General features: G+C 33.2%; 1 protein-coding gene across 2 annotated transcripts; it reads right to left on the reverse strand.

The window, feature by feature from the left end:
* Positions 1–846: 846 nt before the first annotated feature.
* On the reverse strand, positions 847–7961 carry LOC133035702 (uncharacterized). Of its 2 annotated transcripts, none has more exons than XR_009686834.1 (2): positions 1761–2570; positions 847–1035 (listed from the first exon to the last, which is right to left on the reverse strand). XR_009686834.1 is itself a non-coding variant. In XM_061111817.1 (2 exons), the coding sequence occupies exons 1-2, from the start codon at positions 7784–7786 to the stop codon at positions 1022–1024; spliced, it is 1272 nt and encodes a 423-aa protein (XP_060967800.1). In that variant the 5' UTR covers positions 7787–7961; the 3' UTR covers positions 847–1021. The 2 variants fall into 2 exon arrangements, 1 of the variants encoding a protein (XP_060967800.1); XM_061111817.1 differs by lacking the exon at positions 1761–2570 and adding an exon at positions 6529–7961.
* Positions 7962–17650: the final 9689 nt, after the last annotated feature.

Raw genomic sequence — 17650 nt, forward strand, 5'->3', positions numbered from 1 at the left:
ACTCTCAGTATATAGAATGCTCTATATGTTCCACCATATAGACACATCATTAGTTATCCATTGTTATAATCCTAATTTGATCAATGATCCTCTATATGAATGATCTACACTGTAAAGGGATTAGATTACCGTTACACCCTACAATGTATTTTATCCTTAAAACACTTAACCCCGTATAAATGATATTTCAGCTTATGTGAAATGAGTACTCCACCATTTATTTTTGTTTGGTCAAGCTTGAAGGAGATCATCCTTTACTTACTATTAGCTAGATAGAAGCTATAGATTCCATGTTTATGTTAGCGCTCCCACTCAATTGCACTACCGTGTTCCCAAAATGTACGTATCACCCTGACCCAAAAGTAGGCTTAACTAACAAATCAAAGAACACAAATAGCCTCTTGAGATTGAGCCTAATCATAATAGGATTAAGCTCATTTGATCTAGGATCAACTATGCGATATTGACTTGAATAGATATTACGGTAAGTTTAATAAATCTAAGTCAAAGTTCAATATCGGTCCCTTCCGATGCATACTCCATGCATCCAACCTGAGCTTTACTTTACCCAATGCTCTGGAAAGAACATAGCATTTCTCCAAATGCAAGTAAACTCTGTTGTAGATTATCATATCAGTAAAACCATGTGTCTGATAAATCTAGGAAACTTTATTCACATAGTCATGTTTACTTTCCAAAGTGTTGACAACACAATAAACAGGATCAAGTATGTGAAAAGGGTTTGTAACGCCCGTACTTTTATAAAAATATTAATTTTGTTTACAAGCGTTAAACGCGGAAAATCATAATGTCGCATTTTTATTTAATACCTGAAAATGTTCACAACTGGCCAGTTTTCGTACCAAAGACATAATAATTAATAACTAAAATAATTGCGACATAAGTTTAATAACGTAAATAAATAAATAGAGCGCCCTAGACCGCCCGCAGTTATATGGCCCTCAGCGAGTTCACACACACAAGCATCCAAAGTTTCACTCGCCACCGGCTTTCTAAACTTTCAGTTACCTTGGTCTGCACACGGTAATTTGATAAGGGTGAGCTACTAAACTCAGTAAGGAAATGTGTGTCAGGTAGTCACATAAATAAAAAATAAAACTTAACTCAAAATGCACATGCACATATATAAACAACTAGCAAAACATAAACTTAATCATATCACTAGTCACTAATAATTAGGTTCTAAGCTAAATCACATAATAATGATTACGCCCGAGTCCAATTTGGGCAAATAAACTCGAGCTATTGGACTAAATGGCAGAGGGCTGGGTTCGGTAAAATCGTACCCACTACTAAATGGCCCCCTATCTACCATATAGACCCAACAGTCAAGTATTTAACCATTATCTTCTCGGTCAAATCATGTCACATAAATTATAATCTGCCTAATTTAAATAATGTCAAACTACTATACATTATTTAAATAACATAACAATCATAATTAAATAATGTGAATCTTATAAACACACTATTTACATACATACTTAAATAACACGAATCTTATAAACACATTATTTAAATATATACCTTTAGCAATGGCCATGCTCTAATACTGTAAACATACATAAATAACATGAATCTTATAAACATATTATTTAAATATATATTATACAGTACAATAAATAACAAACAATAAAGAGTCGGAGAAGACCTTAGTTAACTTCTCTTTTACTATTCCCACTCTTTCTATGAATGTTATTACATACAGAAAACTTATGTTATCTACTTAATTTCCTTACCTCGAATGTGGAGTCCTAGCCTTGATTGCAATGAGAGTGATTTTCTTGAGAAATAATTGTCTTACGAAAAACCTAAAGTTCATACTCATTAATTAGGATTTATCGTAATGGTATATACATATATATATATGAAATTTTAACTTTGAATCTAAAAATCTAAAATTATAAGATGATACCTTAGTTTCCAAAGAAAACTAGCATAGCACTAAAACTTGAATGTAAAAATAGTGGTGATGATGATGTCGATATGATGAAGGACATATATATACGTATGGGAGAATGATAGTGATGTTTAAGAGAGGATGTTGGTGTTTAAAGCTTGTAGTAATTATGATGGTGTGTATGGCTATCTTGGCTCTTGGAAAAACAAGTGAGTGGCTATAAAAGATAGAATAAAATAACTTCAGTATAGAAGAGGGGCAAGAGAGAGTATAGTAAATAGCTATTTGGCTTTTAGTGAATGAAGAAATGTGAGAATGATAGCTCCTATTTATAGCCTCAAGGTTTAACTAAACTCACTAATTTCGAGCCTCTCATTTAGCTTGCTATAGTTAACTTAATTAAATACTAAATAAAATACCTAAATTCAAATCTTTTTCTCCCATACTTGGTCAAAAGGGAACTATAACTCCGATTTCTTTTTTTTTTATGTAGGTGATAATATACTTCAAACTTGAACTCCAACTCCACTCTCTCACTTCATTATACTCGGTCCACTTAGACTAGAGGAGTAGTTATTATTATATTTGAATCCTAGGCTTATTATTGGTCTCTAGTTGTTGTGTGGTTTGAGTGCTTCTTAAACCTTTCATCACACGTGTACTAAGTATTATTTAAATCAAATTGTTTCAAAAAAAGTATCTACAACTATGCTTGTACATGTATCATGTTTAAATTTTGAAAGCTTCCCATATATTTCTCCAACAATGTGCCACACGTTTCTTATATGAACATTAGGGTAACTATATTTTGACACCTCATTCCATGAATAGTTCAAAACTACTCATCAAGACCCATTATTTAAGACTTATGAAATTATAACTTAACTATTTCTCAATGCTTCATATACAAACTATTTATTTCTTCACTTCCTCATGCGACACATGCATATATTTATGCAAAATATTTTATCACTAAATTTGTAGCATCCACCATAGTTATCTCTAATAGTCAAAGTAGTAACCAAAAATTAAAATTATATCCGACTTAATCTATAGTCCAACTATAATATCAACATAATTCCTATAGCTTGAAAGATACCATAGTCAATAACATATTTTATGAAATCACTATTTCCACATCGAGATATTAAGACTAGCATAGAAAAAAAAAATACCTGAATATTTTGGTTATTACAATCTACCCTCCTTACAGGAATTTCGTCCTCGAAATTTACTTACTAGAGAATAACCCTGGATACTGATTCTGCATGTCCTTCTCCAACTCCCATGTTGCTTCTCTATCAGAACTACCACTCCACAGGATTTTGACTAAAGGTATAGTCTTATTTCGTAAGACTTTTGTTCCTTTTTCTATCACGCGCACAGGGCGTGCCATATAACTCATGTCCTGCTGCAAGTTCAAGTTCTCGTATTTAAGCACATGTGTCGGATTAGGTACATACTTCCGTAACATGGAAATATGGAAAACATTATGCGTTTCTGCTAATGTTGGCGGTAGGGCCAAACGGTAAGCTACCTGACCAATTCTGTCCAGTATTTCAAAAGGACCTATAAATCTTGGGCTTAACTTTCCCCTTTTTCCGAAACGCATAATCCCCTTCATAGGTGATACCTTCAAGAACACTAAGTCCCCTACTTAAAACTTAGCCTCCCGTCTTTTCAGATCTGCATAACTTTTTTGTCTACTTTGGGCGGTGAGCATCCTTTGCCGTATCTTTTCAACTGCTTCTGAAGCTTCTCTTACTGCTTCTGGACCTAAGTAGCGTCTTTCTCCAACTTCATCCCAGTGAAGCGGGGACCTGCATTTTCGTCCATACAACATCTCATATGGTGCCATTCCGATTGTGGCTTGATAACTATTATTGTAGGAGAACTCCATTAGAGGTAAATACTTGCTCCACGAACCAGTGAAGTCCAGTGCACACGCTCGAACCATATCCTCGAGTATTTGGATGGTGCGTTCAGATTGTCCATCTGTTTGGGGATGAAATGCTGTACTTAATTTCAATCGCGTCCCCATTGCCTTATGTAGACTCTCCCAGAACTTAGAGGTGAATATTGAACCTCTATCAGAGACTATCGTCTTTGGAACTCCATGCAGCCTCAATATCTCTTGCACGTACGAATTCGGCATACCGCTGCGTTGTAAGTAGACTTTACTGGAACAAAGTGTGCTGACTTGGTGAGTCTGTCTATAATTACCCAAATTGAGTCGTGTTCCTTGGTTGTTCGGGGTAGTCCTGTCACAAAATCCATGGCTATATCTTCCCACTTCCATTCTGGGATTTCCAAGGGTTGCAACATCCCTGCTGGTCTCTGATGTTCAGCCTTAACTTGTTGACAAGTGAGACATCTAGCTACGAATTCAGCTACATCCTTCTTCATCCCTGGCCACCAATACAAGGTTTTTAAATCATTGTACATTTTGGTTGACCCTGGATGCATTGAGTAGGGTGTAGTGTGTGCTTCCATCATGATCTTTCTTTTAAGCTCTATGTCATTGGCTACACACACTCTTCCCTTATACCTTAGCATGCCGTCTGTACCTTCGGAGAAATCCTCTGCCTCCTTCTCTGGCATGCCTGCTCTTTTCTTCTGTAAGAACTCATCAACAATCTGTGCATCTTTAAGTTCTTGTAGCAGCGTCGAGACAATGGTTAGGTTAGCTAGCTTTTGTGTAATGATCTCTATACCACTTCTTTGGAGTTCTTGTTGTAGTGGCATTTCCATTTGTGCCAGTATTGCCAAGCTGGCATAACTGCGTCTACTTAGCGCATCTGCTACTACGTTGGCCTTTCCCGGATGGTAGTGGATTTCACAATCATAGTCCTTAACAAGCTCTAGCCATCGCCTCTGCCTCATGTTGAGTTCCTTTTGCGTAAAGAAGTACTTCAGGCTCTTGTGGTCGGTATAAATTTCACATTTCTCCCCGTAGAGATAGTGCCTCCATATTTTTAGCGCAAAAACTACTGCTGCCAACTCCAGATCGTGTGTTGGGTACCTCTGTTCATACTCCTTAAGTTGTCTTGAGGCATACGCTACTACTTTGTCATTTTGCATCAGCACGCATCCCAGCCCTTGTTTCGATGCATCGCAGTACACCACAAACTTATCCTTGTTATTGGGAACACATAATACAGGGGCTGTTATTAGTTTCTCCTTAAGTGTTTGGAAGCTACCCTCACACTTTTCTGACCAGAAAAACTTCTGCGTCTTTCGAGTCAAGTTGTTTAGAGGAGTTGCGATCTTGGAAAATCCTTCAACGAAACGTCTATAGTAACCAGCTAGACCCAAGAAGCTTCTTACTTCACTTGCAGTCTTAGGTGTTGGCCAGCTCTTGACCGCTTCGATCTTTGTAGGATCCACCTCGACTCCATCTTTGGAAACTATATGGCCTAGGAATGCCACCTTCTCTAACCAAAATTCACATTTCTTGAATTTGGCGTATAGTTGGTTCTCCTTAAGTCGGTTTAGAGTCATCCTCAGGTGCTCCTCATGTTCTTCCATAGTTTTGGAGTAGATAAGAATGTCTTTAATAAATACAACAACAAACTTATCTAGGTACTCCTTGAACACCCTATTCATCATATCCATGAAGGCTGCTGGGGCGTTAGTTAGTCCGAATGACATTACTAAGAACTCATAGTGTCCATACCGTGTTCTGAATGCTGTCTTGGGTATGTCTTCCTTCCGGACCTTCAGTTGGTGATACCCAGATCTTAGATCTATCTTTGAGAACACAGCCGAACCTTGCAATTGATCAAAGAGATCATCAATCCTTGGCAAAGGATACTTATTCTTGATGGTCACCTTGTTGAGCTCACGGTAGTCTACGCACATCCTCATACTTCCGTCTTTCTTCTTGACAAAGAGTACAGGCGCACCCCAAGGTGAGTAACTCGGTCTAATGAACCCTTTGTCTAAGAGCTCCTGTAGTTGTATTTTAAGCTCTTTTAACTCATTAGGTGCCATTCTGTATGGAGCCTTTGAAATTGGATTAGTCCCTGGGGCTAATTCGATGATGAACTCCACCTCTCTGTCTAGAGGTAGTCCCGGTAAATCTTCTGGAAAGACCTCTGGAAATTCACAGACTATGTGCACATTCTCCACATATAGTTGCGTCTCTATTGCTTGATCCACTACGCTGACCAAGAATGCCAGACACCCCGCCTTCATTAGCTGACTAGCTTTTAGGGAAGAGATTAATGGAGTCCTCAAGGCCAGCTTGTCGCCCTTGAAAGTAAACCGATCCCCAGCCTTTGTTTCAAAAACGACCAGTTTCTTTCGGCAATTGATTGTCGCACCGTGACTAGATAGCCAATCCATCCCAAGTATAACATCATATTCCTTCATTTCCAGCTCTATTAGGTTGCCCATAAGTTCTTTGCTTTCGATTATGATAGGTACATCTCGCATTCTTCTTGTTGATAACATGGTTTCTCCCGAGGGTAATTCCGTCACAATACCACATCTAAGTAGGTCACATGGCTTATCTATACTATCAATTACCCTAGTAGCTATATAAGAATGAGTAGCTCCAGAATCAAAGAGAACATTATAAGGCAATCCGTAAATAGAAACCTGACCTGAGACAACAGTGTTGCTTGTGGCCGCTTCTCCTCTGGTGAGAGCAAACACTCGAGCAGGAGCGACTTGGTTCTCCTTCTTTTGTCCCTTTGGGCAATTTTTCTTCAGATGGCCTGGCTGCCCGCAATTGTAGCACACCCCTGACTTCATCTTACACTCCCCAAGATGTTTCCTATTGCATGTGGGGCAAATTGGGAATTCTACATAGGACCTTTTCACCCCATTGTTGTTATTTTGGACCACTGCTTTCCCCTTTTTATCACGATCATTACTGTGATTTCCCTCGTGTTTTCTCTTATTCTCTTGATTTCCTCCATTGTTTCTTCGGGCTTCCCACTTAGCAGCATTCTCCTTCTTTATATCATTTTCGAGCAACTCAGCTTCAAGAGCTTTTTCTAACACCTCAGCATAAACTGTGTTGGTCCCCACCATGATTTTCACATCTTTTTTAATCATGGGGTTCATCCCCTTCAAGAACCTTTTGACCCGAAGGGCCTCGGTTGGTACGATCTCTTGTGCAAACTTTGCCAGACGGTCAAATTTCCTAGCATACTCCGTGACAGTGAGATTGTTCTGCCTCAGATTCATAAACTCATCTTCTTTTGCAGCCAGTATGGCGGCACTGTAGTATTTCCTGTTGAACACATCAACAAAGTCCAACCAGGTCATAATTGTTATGTTGCGACTTTGTCTTACTACTTCCCACCAGATCCGTGCATCCTTTTTAAGTAGGCTGGCAGCACAGGATACTCTTTCCCTATCACTGAGGTCCATATATTCTAATATGGACTCCACTGAGCGCAACCATTCCTCAGCTTCAAGTGAGTCCGAGCTTCCATTGAATATTGGTGGTTGTTGTTTCCTGAATCGCTCGTACACAGGTTCAAAATGTTGCATTGGTTCTGGATTCAATGCAGCTGGTTGAAGAGCTAGGTTTCTAACGGGTGGATTTTGATTCCGGCGTAACTCCTCATTCTGAGCTCGTAGCCTTGCAATTTCTTGAGTTAGCTCCTCATGTATACGAGCGTTTTCTCGGAGTATCTCAGCTTGAGCATTGGGAGGTGCTTGTTGTTGTTCGAGTGCTACTTCATCTACCGGTGCTACCGATGCTCCTTGTCTACCTCCCCTATCGCTTTGGCCTCCACGTCGGCCTCCGCGTCGACCATCACCTCGGCCTTCGCCCCTTGCGGGTGCTGGAGCTGCATCCACGTGGATGTTTCTATTGCCGTTGATTCGAATTGATCTTCTTAGAGACATTATTTCCTAATGTTCCTTGTTTGTTTCTAAGAATTTCTAAAAGAAGATAAACTTAAATAAGATATCACTATTTTCAAAAAAAAAATGCCCATACTTACATAACTAGTTCACAAATAATTTCTATTTATTCAAAGATAAAATAAATAATCACATAAAATAATAAGACACACATTTTTTTTTTCAAGAGTCATATGGTGCTATCTAACATCAAGTTCTAAAATTTACCCAAAAATTTTATTTTAAACTAACTTGAAATATATTTATATGTAAAAAAAAAAAATATTTCATATGGGTAGTACCTAAACTTGGATATTGGTACTAAGGTTTTTTTTTTAAAAAAAAAAAAAAAAGTAAAATGCCAATTTAGAAATTACAAAAAAAAAAAAAAATACACATAAAATGCAAGCATATATAATGGACTTAATTGGTGGCAAGTAGAAACTTTTTGGCTGATGTGTGTAACTCGTGAGAACGTTCGGGACCGATATAACTGTGGCTCTGATACCAAACTGTAACGCCCGTACTTTTATAAAAATATTAATTTTGTTTACAAGCGTTAAACGCGGAAAATCATAATGTCGCATTTTTATTTAATACCTGAAAATGTTCACAACTGGCCAGTTTTCGTACCAAAGACATAATAATTAATAACTAAAATAATTGCGACATAAGTTTAATAACGTAAATAAATAAATAGAGCGCCCTAGACCGCCCGCAGTTATATGGCCCTCAGCGAGTTCACACACACAAGCATCCAAAGTTTCACTCGCCACCGGCTTTCTAAACTTTCAGTTACCTTGGTCTGCACACGGTAATTTGATAAGGGTGAGCTACTAAACTCAGTAAGGAAATGTGTGTCAGGTAGTCACATAAATAAAAAATAAAACTTAACTCAAAATGCACATGCACATATATAAACAACTAGCAAAACATAAACTTAATCATATCACTAGTCACTAATAATTAGGTTCTAAGCTAAATCACATAATAATGATTACGTCCGAGTCCAATTTGGGCAAATAAACTCGAGCTATTGGACTAAATGGCAGAGGGCTGGGTTCGGTAAAATCGTACCCACTACTAAATGGCCCCCTATCTACCATATAGACCCAACAGTCAAGTATTTAACCATTATCTTCTCGGTCAAATCATGTCACATAAATTATAATCTGCCTAATTTAAATAATGTCAAACTACTATACATTATTTAAATAACATAACAATCATAATTAAATAATGTGAATCTTATAAACACACTATTTACATACATACTTAAATAACACGAATCTTATAAACACATTATTTAAATATATACCTTTAGCAATGGCCATGCTCTAATACTGTAAACATACATAAATAACATGAATCTTATAAACATATTATTTAAATATATATTATACAGTACAATAAATAACAAACAATAAAGAGTCAGGCAGAAGACCTTAGTTAACTTCTCTTTTACTATTCCCACTCTTTCTATGAATGTTATTACATACAGAAAACTTATGTTATCTACTTAATTTCCTTACCTCGAATGTGGAGTCCTAGCCTTGATTGCAATGAGAGTGATTTTCTTGAGAAATAATTGTCTTACGAAAAACCTAAAGTTCATACTCATTAATTAGGATTTATCGTAATGGTATATACATATATATATATGAAATTTTAACTTTGAATCTAAAAATCTAAAATTATAAGATGATACCTTAGTTTCCAAAGAAAACTAGCATAGCACTAAAACTTGAATGTAAAAATAGTGGTGATGATGATGTCGATATGATGAAGGACATATATATACGTATGGGAGAATGATAGTGATGTTTAAGAGAGGATGTTGGTGTTTAAAGCTTGTAGTAATTATGATGGTGTGTATGGCTATCTTGGCTCTTGGAAAAACAAGTGAGTGGCTATAAAAGATAGAATAAAATAACTTCAGTATAGAAGAGGGGCAAGAGAGAGTATAGTAAATAGCTATTTGGCTTTTAGTGAATGAAGAAATGTGAGAATGATAGCTCCTATTTATAGCCTCAAGGTTTAACTAAACTCACTAATTTCGAGCCTCTCATTTAGCTTGCTATAGTTAACTTAATTAAATACTAAATAAAATACCTAAATTCAAATCTTTTTCTCCCATACTTGGTCAAAAGGGAACTATAACTCCGATTTCTTTTTTTTTTATGTAGGTGATAATATACTTCAAACTTGAACTCCAACTCCACTCTCTCACTTCATTATACTCGGTCCACTTAGACTAGAGGAGTAGTTATTATTATATTTGAATCCTAGGCTTATTATTGGTCTCTAGTTGTTGTGTGGTTTGAGTGCTTCTTAAACCTTTCATCACACGTGTACTAAGTATTATTTAAATCAAATTGTTTCAAAAAAAGTATCTACAACTATGCTTGTACATGTATCATGTTTAAATTTTGAAAGCTTCCCATATATTTCTCCAACAATGTGCCACACGTTTCTTATATGAACATTAGGGTAACTATATTTTGACACCTCATTCCATGAATAGTTCAAAACTACTCATCAAGACCCATTATTTAAGACTTATAAAATTATAACTTAACTATTTCTCAATGCTTCATATACAAACTATTTATTTCTTCAATTCCTCATGCCACACATGCATATATTTATGCAAAATATTTTATCACTAAATTTGTAGCATCCACCATAGTTATCTATAATAGTCAAATAGTAACCAAAAATTAAAATTATATCCGACTTAATCTATAGTCCAACTATAATATCAACATAATTCCTATAGCTTGAAAGATACCATAGTCAATAACATATTTTATGAAATCACTATTTCCACATCGAGATATTAAGACTAGCATAGAAAAAAAAAATAATACCTGAATATTTTTGTTATTACAGGGTTTCAGATGAATTCATACATTATGTACATATAATCATGAAATAAATCATGTGAACCATGCAACATTAAATGTTATTTCTGATCTATATTAATAAGTAAATCTGATTATATTGAAATGAGTTTTATTTAGGGCATTAAACCCAACGAACTCCCACTTGCACTAATATAAAAGAAAAAGTGCATTTCAAATAATCTCAACACCTTGATATACAAATCAAGTGTAGTAGTAGTAAACTCCTCGTAATAGGATCTGAAAAGTTAAATTAAACACAACCTTTTCTCCACCATTACTCTTCCTTAATCACAAAATCATTGATAATGTGAAATTCCTCTTTATATGTCTACTCTTTTTGGGATACTGGATTCTATATCTTTGGCCACTACTTTTGGTTGAAATAACACTAGTAGTTAAGGCAATTTGGAATGGTGCCAAAGTTGTATAGAACTTTCCTTAGACTGAATAAGTACCTTTCCTGCAACTTTAACATTCAGTCCCTTTTTGGTAGACCTAGAGACTTCAGATAGGTTTTTACACTTCTCCAAAATCACTATTCCACCCCCAGAGTAATCACCATCTTATCAGAACGATTTTCTAGCACAAAGGCTAATCTCGAAATCTGATGTGGTGTAGTCTAAGAGTTTTAAATACACCCTTATTGACTAACATATAGTTCCTCTTCTTAATCTTAAGATTTACTTGATTGTCTTCCAATGTTCTTCTCCTGGATTAGTCTGATACCTACTCATTACTCCCACTCAACAGTAGGTGTCTGGTCTAAGGCATACTAAAGCATATCTGAGACCTCTCACTGTTGATATAAGAAATTCTTTCATGGCTTTATCTTTTCTGGAATAGTTGAGACTTTTCCTTAGATAAATAAAATCTATGCCTAGAAGTCGAGAAGCTTCTATAGATTACTAAAGTAAGTTGCTTGCATTAGAGTAAGTAATTACCAGGTATACCATAAGCCATAGGTTTAGATAAACTCAAACCTATAATACTAGGAACAGGAAGTCTTGTTAAGTCCATTGAATAGACTTATACACGAAATTTCCTTTTATGTCCTTGTAATAAAAAACTTTAGGTTACTCCATGTGAATGGATCAAACTATAGTTCTCTTGGCTTTCTTCTTAGTTTCTTATCTTGACAATCCATTACTTGTTTAAACTCACAATGGATTTTAATCACTAATGTCTTCCAAGTCATAAGAAGGTGAGTTCCTAGAAACTCTCCCACTACTACAAGGTACCGTGAATTATGTCTAAGAAAACTAAATGGTATTAACCTCTTCGGTTGTGACAAGACAACAGAGGCAGTGGGATCATCATATGTCAAATAAGATGATAGAACACTTTTGGAATCAAGAAATAAATATCTCCTTTATTTGCTACTTTGTTTTCAGACTTAGTCATTTTCTTAGAAAAGTAGTATTTGTTTAAACAAATACTTTCTTATCAAATGACTATGGGATGGTCCACCCCTAATCACTTAGAATAGCTAACAAACATGCAAACCATGGTTAACAGTTCTAGCTTTTCTTAAGATTTTGATTAGGTCATCCCTGAATCTAGTAATGATTTACATTAAGTATACAAGCATTACATCATTCTGAAATTGTATTACCATAGAAAGACTTAGGCAACAACTAGTAACTAATCATCAATATGCAAATCAAAATTTATGGGGAGGTAAGTTTGGATATAATTCAAAAATCAATTTAATGATCTTTGAACTGCATATCTACTAACTATTTCTCCACCCCTATCAGTTCGCAAGATCTTTAACCACTTACCTTAATGGTGTTCCACCATTCCTAGAAATCAGAAATTTTTTAAACATTTCAAATTTCTTTGCATAAGGTATAATCTAGAGTTATCGTTTTAAGAATACAACGAAAAACTCATATCCACCCCTGAATGTACATCCATCGACGAATGAGATGAACAACTTTCAGTGGATAAAGGCATATTAACTCTTTGCAGAGATTGATCTTCTCAAAACCACTATGAACAAGATACAAAAGCCCTAGATTAAAAAAAATGTGGTTGTATCTTTTTGATGACTTAGGTTTAGTTACATCAAAGAGTTTTTAGAATATTGCAAGTGGATCCTAGTCACAGAATACTAAACTCATATTCCATACAGTTTGAATCCATTGATAGAAGATGGATATTAAACACTTGTGAAAGTGTAACTGTATTGTATTCTGGAAATAGAAATATAAGAAAATTTCTGTTTGGAATCTAAAATTAAAGTCATAGACTTAAATTTATACCAAATATAATGAGTAATTCTTTCTTGGACCACCACTACTAATTTAAACTCTAAGTCAAATTTGCCCATACAAGTAGGAGATATGTAAGATTGAGGATTTATATCATTTTGGGATAGAATTTCGGGAAAATAATCAAAAAATGTCATTCAATTTCTTAAGAGAAAAAATAGAATGACATGAGATGATATATAGACCATTCATCCAATGATATGTTATTGAGCTAATTCGAAATGAATAAGCTAAGAGGAATTAGGATAATTTCGTTTATAAATAAGAATCCAACGATGCTTCGATTAGCGAGAGTCAAAGTAATCTTATTTATACAATCTTCTTGTTTCATATTGTAAAAATACTAGTCTAAGGTGTCATCATTTGATGAACAGCTAGATGTTGCATATACAATATTTATCTTTCGAGATCTAACACTATTATGTATGTCTAATGGTGAAAATCCACTAGGGATTTATCTCATTAGATAAACAAACCAAGTTAGACCAACAATGAAGATTCGAAATTAAACTACAACTTAATAACAGAAAATAACATGGTTCAATATAAATTCATACACAATTCAGAACTTATTAAACATATAGCAAGTAGGAATGACAAGTGAAAATACTAAAACATACAATCCTAAATAATTTCCAAGATTTTCAACAAACTGATATTAGTGTCCCGTTTAGGTGAGAGTCAAAGCTACCATCCATTAAAAAGAGTTGTTAGCTCATCTAAAATAAACATTCTAGCAACCTTTTATTCGATCAAGATTGGAATTCAGCGTTGTCCCGTTTAGGCGAGAGTCAAGGCAAGTCTATCTTATGAGCTTCCACCATTGTTTCATATTTTGCAAGTCAAATATGGTCGCCACCATTAGGGTGATCCATATCATATAAAACACTTACAAACTACTTATCTTTCGAGATTAAATGGTGCGAACTTGCTAATGAACGTTCCTCCATTTGGGAGGATTACTCACTAAAACAAACGCTATGTAAAACTAACAATGGAGATCGAATATCTTAATGATAAAGCTCATTCTTTGAAATGTATTTTCATTATTATTTATAATAAAATATATTCATTAAGTATCGAATTTAGAATTAAAATTCTAAATTAGAATTTAATTTAATATTTATAAAATTATACTTAGATGGTGATTGAAATAAATTGAATTATTTCCATCTCAGTAGTAATTTTGATATATAAATATTAAGAAAATTATTTAAGTTGTATTAATTTACATTAATTTGCAACTCAAAATAAATTTTCATGAGAATATATTTATTGTATTTTGAAAAAGAAAGTATAAAAACTTTATATTTTCGAAATACTTAAATAATAATTACTGAGAAAAATACTTCAAGCAAAAAAATTACCTATCTAGATTTTTCTTTCACTAATTAATTTAATTTCTAATAATATACTTTAATTTATTTATTTTAAATTAATCAATAAATGAAAAAATCATTGATTTAAGTTGGTCCAAGAATTAATTAAAATAAATAATTAATTTACAACTTAATCTATTTTTCAAGATAAATTCAAAATCATCTTGCATTATGAAATGCAATTTCGAAAATTGATTAATAAAATAAAGAAAAAAATATATTTTGAAAATTATTTAAATTTAGTTGAAAAAATAAATTTCAACTAAAAATAATTTTCTATTTAATTAAGTGTCATGAAAAAGAAATATTTAAGTATCATGATGAAAATCAACTTAGATATTTAATTTTCAATTTAATTAAATGTATTAAATTCAAGAAATAAATAATTAAGTGTAGAGAAGGCTTAATTATTAATCTCTAGTTTAATACTACGAAAAAATATACTTAAAATAAATTGTACAAAAATTAATTATTTAAATAATTAATTTCACAATGTATAATATTTTCCTATTTAATATTAGAAATAATAAGTAGTCTAGAAATAACTATCTAGAAAATATCTTATTTGACTAAGTATCTTTTCCACAAAATTTGAAAAAATATCTAATTTAAGTTGTTTTAGAAGAATCTAAAAGATCAACTTAATTATCTTTTAAATTAGATTTAATTAAATTTAAAATTAAGTTATAACCACTTAATTTAAAAATATTTCATTTTAAGTTAATATTTGAAAAAATATCAACTTAAAAAATATCTAAAGAATCTTAATAACCAATTCCTAAAATTCCTCAACTTAATTTTAAAATTTTAAATCCAAAAGATATTCAGATTTAAGTTGATTAGTTATAGATAACTAAATATCAACTTAAATAGGAATATTTAATGAAAAATTTAAATTAAGCTTCAGAAAGAATCTAGATGGTTATAATTCTATATTTAATTAAATACAAGAAAATACATATAGTTTAGCTTAGAATATAAAATTTTTTAAACTATGGTTTTCTTAAATTAATTTCAAAATAAATGAAATTAATTATGTTGCTAATCAATTTTATTAGGTTAAACTAATTTAATTAACGTAGTACAGTTATTCAAATCAGGCAAATAGACCTTCACAATTGGCGTAGTTCATGTGAGGGGGTACTGGGTTCAGTATGTCGTACCCACTTCTATGGCTCCCAACTCTCACACAAGGCCCAAAAGAGAGGAATTTAACCTTAAAATGAACAACTGTTATTAATTGAATAGGCCCAAAACTAAATGGGCCTAAATAAAATCTATCAAAAAACCAAGATATTTTATTTAGCAACAAGAACATATATGCATCTATAATAAAATTAAACATATAGGCTCACACATGCACACAATTTGGATGGATCCTATCATGTTGCTAGGTCATACACAGATGAAAGAAGATTGTGAAAATTACCTGTTACAAATTATTTACTTGACCAAGGGAGCCATGAGTTAAAATCAGATCATTGGATCTGTCAACAAGTTAACCATGGCTATTTGCAATCAAGCAACAATAGGTTTTAAAAACTTACAAACAAGTTAAAACATATACTCCTACAACAAGGTTAGCTGGATAGTTGGATGTAGGATTTATTTAATTTTTAAATAATTAAATTTCGAAAAATAATTAAATAAAAAAAATATTTTTGAAAAAAAAAATAATAATAAAATAAAATATATATATTTTTGAAATTCATAAAATAATATTTAAAATGAAACCTACAATTTTGAAAAAATTAGGTTTCAACTAACCTAAATATCATTTCAAAATTTGCTAACTACTTTTAAAAATTTAATGTTATTTTATAAATTAAATATTCAATAAAAATAAATTATTTTTCACGAAAATTCACAAACATAAATCAATTATCAAACAACATGATACCATCCAAAACACATACAAATCGTTTTAAGTCCAAATTTCTTGCAAGCAAATCAATTACCATGGCTCTGAGGCCAGTTGTTGGAAATTATTTTACCAGAATCTTAGATCTACTAACAAGTATGTTGATTAACACCCTAAATATGAACTTCTAAAACGATTATGAAATAAACACATATAAAATATTAGAAACCTTACATTGGGTGCAGCAGAATAATATGACTCCTTCCGTTCAGATATCTAGCCCTTGATTCCTTTCTGTAGCAGAGCATTATCAATATCTGAACCTGGATTCTTTCTCTCCTTCTTTAGTGCTGAAACTCCTTCTTGTTGAAAGTCTTTCTTCACGATCTTCCTCACTATGATTGAGGTATCACTTGCTGTGTGTGGGCACTACTCTAACACTAAGTGATTTCGAAATTTCAAGGAAGAAGAAGAGTATGAAATGGCGGCTAGGGTTTAGAAAGAGAAGGCTCAGGTTTTTCTCTGAAGGAAAAGTGTGAAAGTAAAGTGTAAATTTCCTAAAGCCTTCACTATCTATTTATAGCATTCCACTAGGGTTAGGTTTGAATTATTTGGCATTAAATTAATAAAAATATCAGATGAAAAATCCTATAAAAGTGGCCGGCCCTATACAGTATGGATTTGGGCCTCACTTTTTGCAATTTTGCAGTTTTATCATTTTTGCATCTCATTTTCTCAAAAACGCCAACTTTTAAATTCAATCATTTAAATACCAATTCTAACTATTTAATAACTATAAATAATTATTAAATAATATTGTCATTTATCATATTTATTAATTGAACCATACAAAGTATCATAATTAACAAATATACCCCTAAAACTCTTTCTTTACAATTTCGCCCTTACTTAGTGAAAAAATTCACAAATAGACATAGTCTAATTTGAGAATTATAATTGATTAATCAAAACCAATTATATGAGTCTTACAAGCAATATTATCTCAACTAGTGGGGGGATCATGGGTCTATATAACCGAGCTTCCAATAAGCAGATCAAGAATTTATAACCAAAATTCACCGACTTATTAATTCTTCGTTGAATCCACGCATAGAACTTAGAATTGCACTCTCAGTATATAGACTGCTCTATATGTTCCACCATATAGACACATCATTAGTTATCCATTGTTATAATCCAAATTTGATCAATGATCCTCTATATGAATGATCTACATTGTAAAGGGATTAGATTACTGTTACACCCTACAATGTATTTTATCCTTAAAACACTTAACCCCGTATAAATGATATTTCAGCTCATGTGAAATGAGTACTCCATTTATTTTCGTTTGGTCAAGCTCGAAGGAGATCATCCTTTACTTACTATTCGCCAGATAGAAGCTATAGAGTCCATGTTTATGTTAGCGCTCCCACTCAATTGCACTA

The sequence above is a fragment of the Cannabis sativa genome, chromosome 3 (genome assembly GCF_029168945.1).
Source record: "Cannabis sativa cultivar Pink pepper isolate KNU-18-1 chromosome 3, ASM2916894v1, whole genome shotgun sequence".
NCBI lineage: Eukaryota > Viridiplantae > Streptophyta > Magnoliopsida > Rosales > Cannabaceae > Cannabis > Cannabis sativa.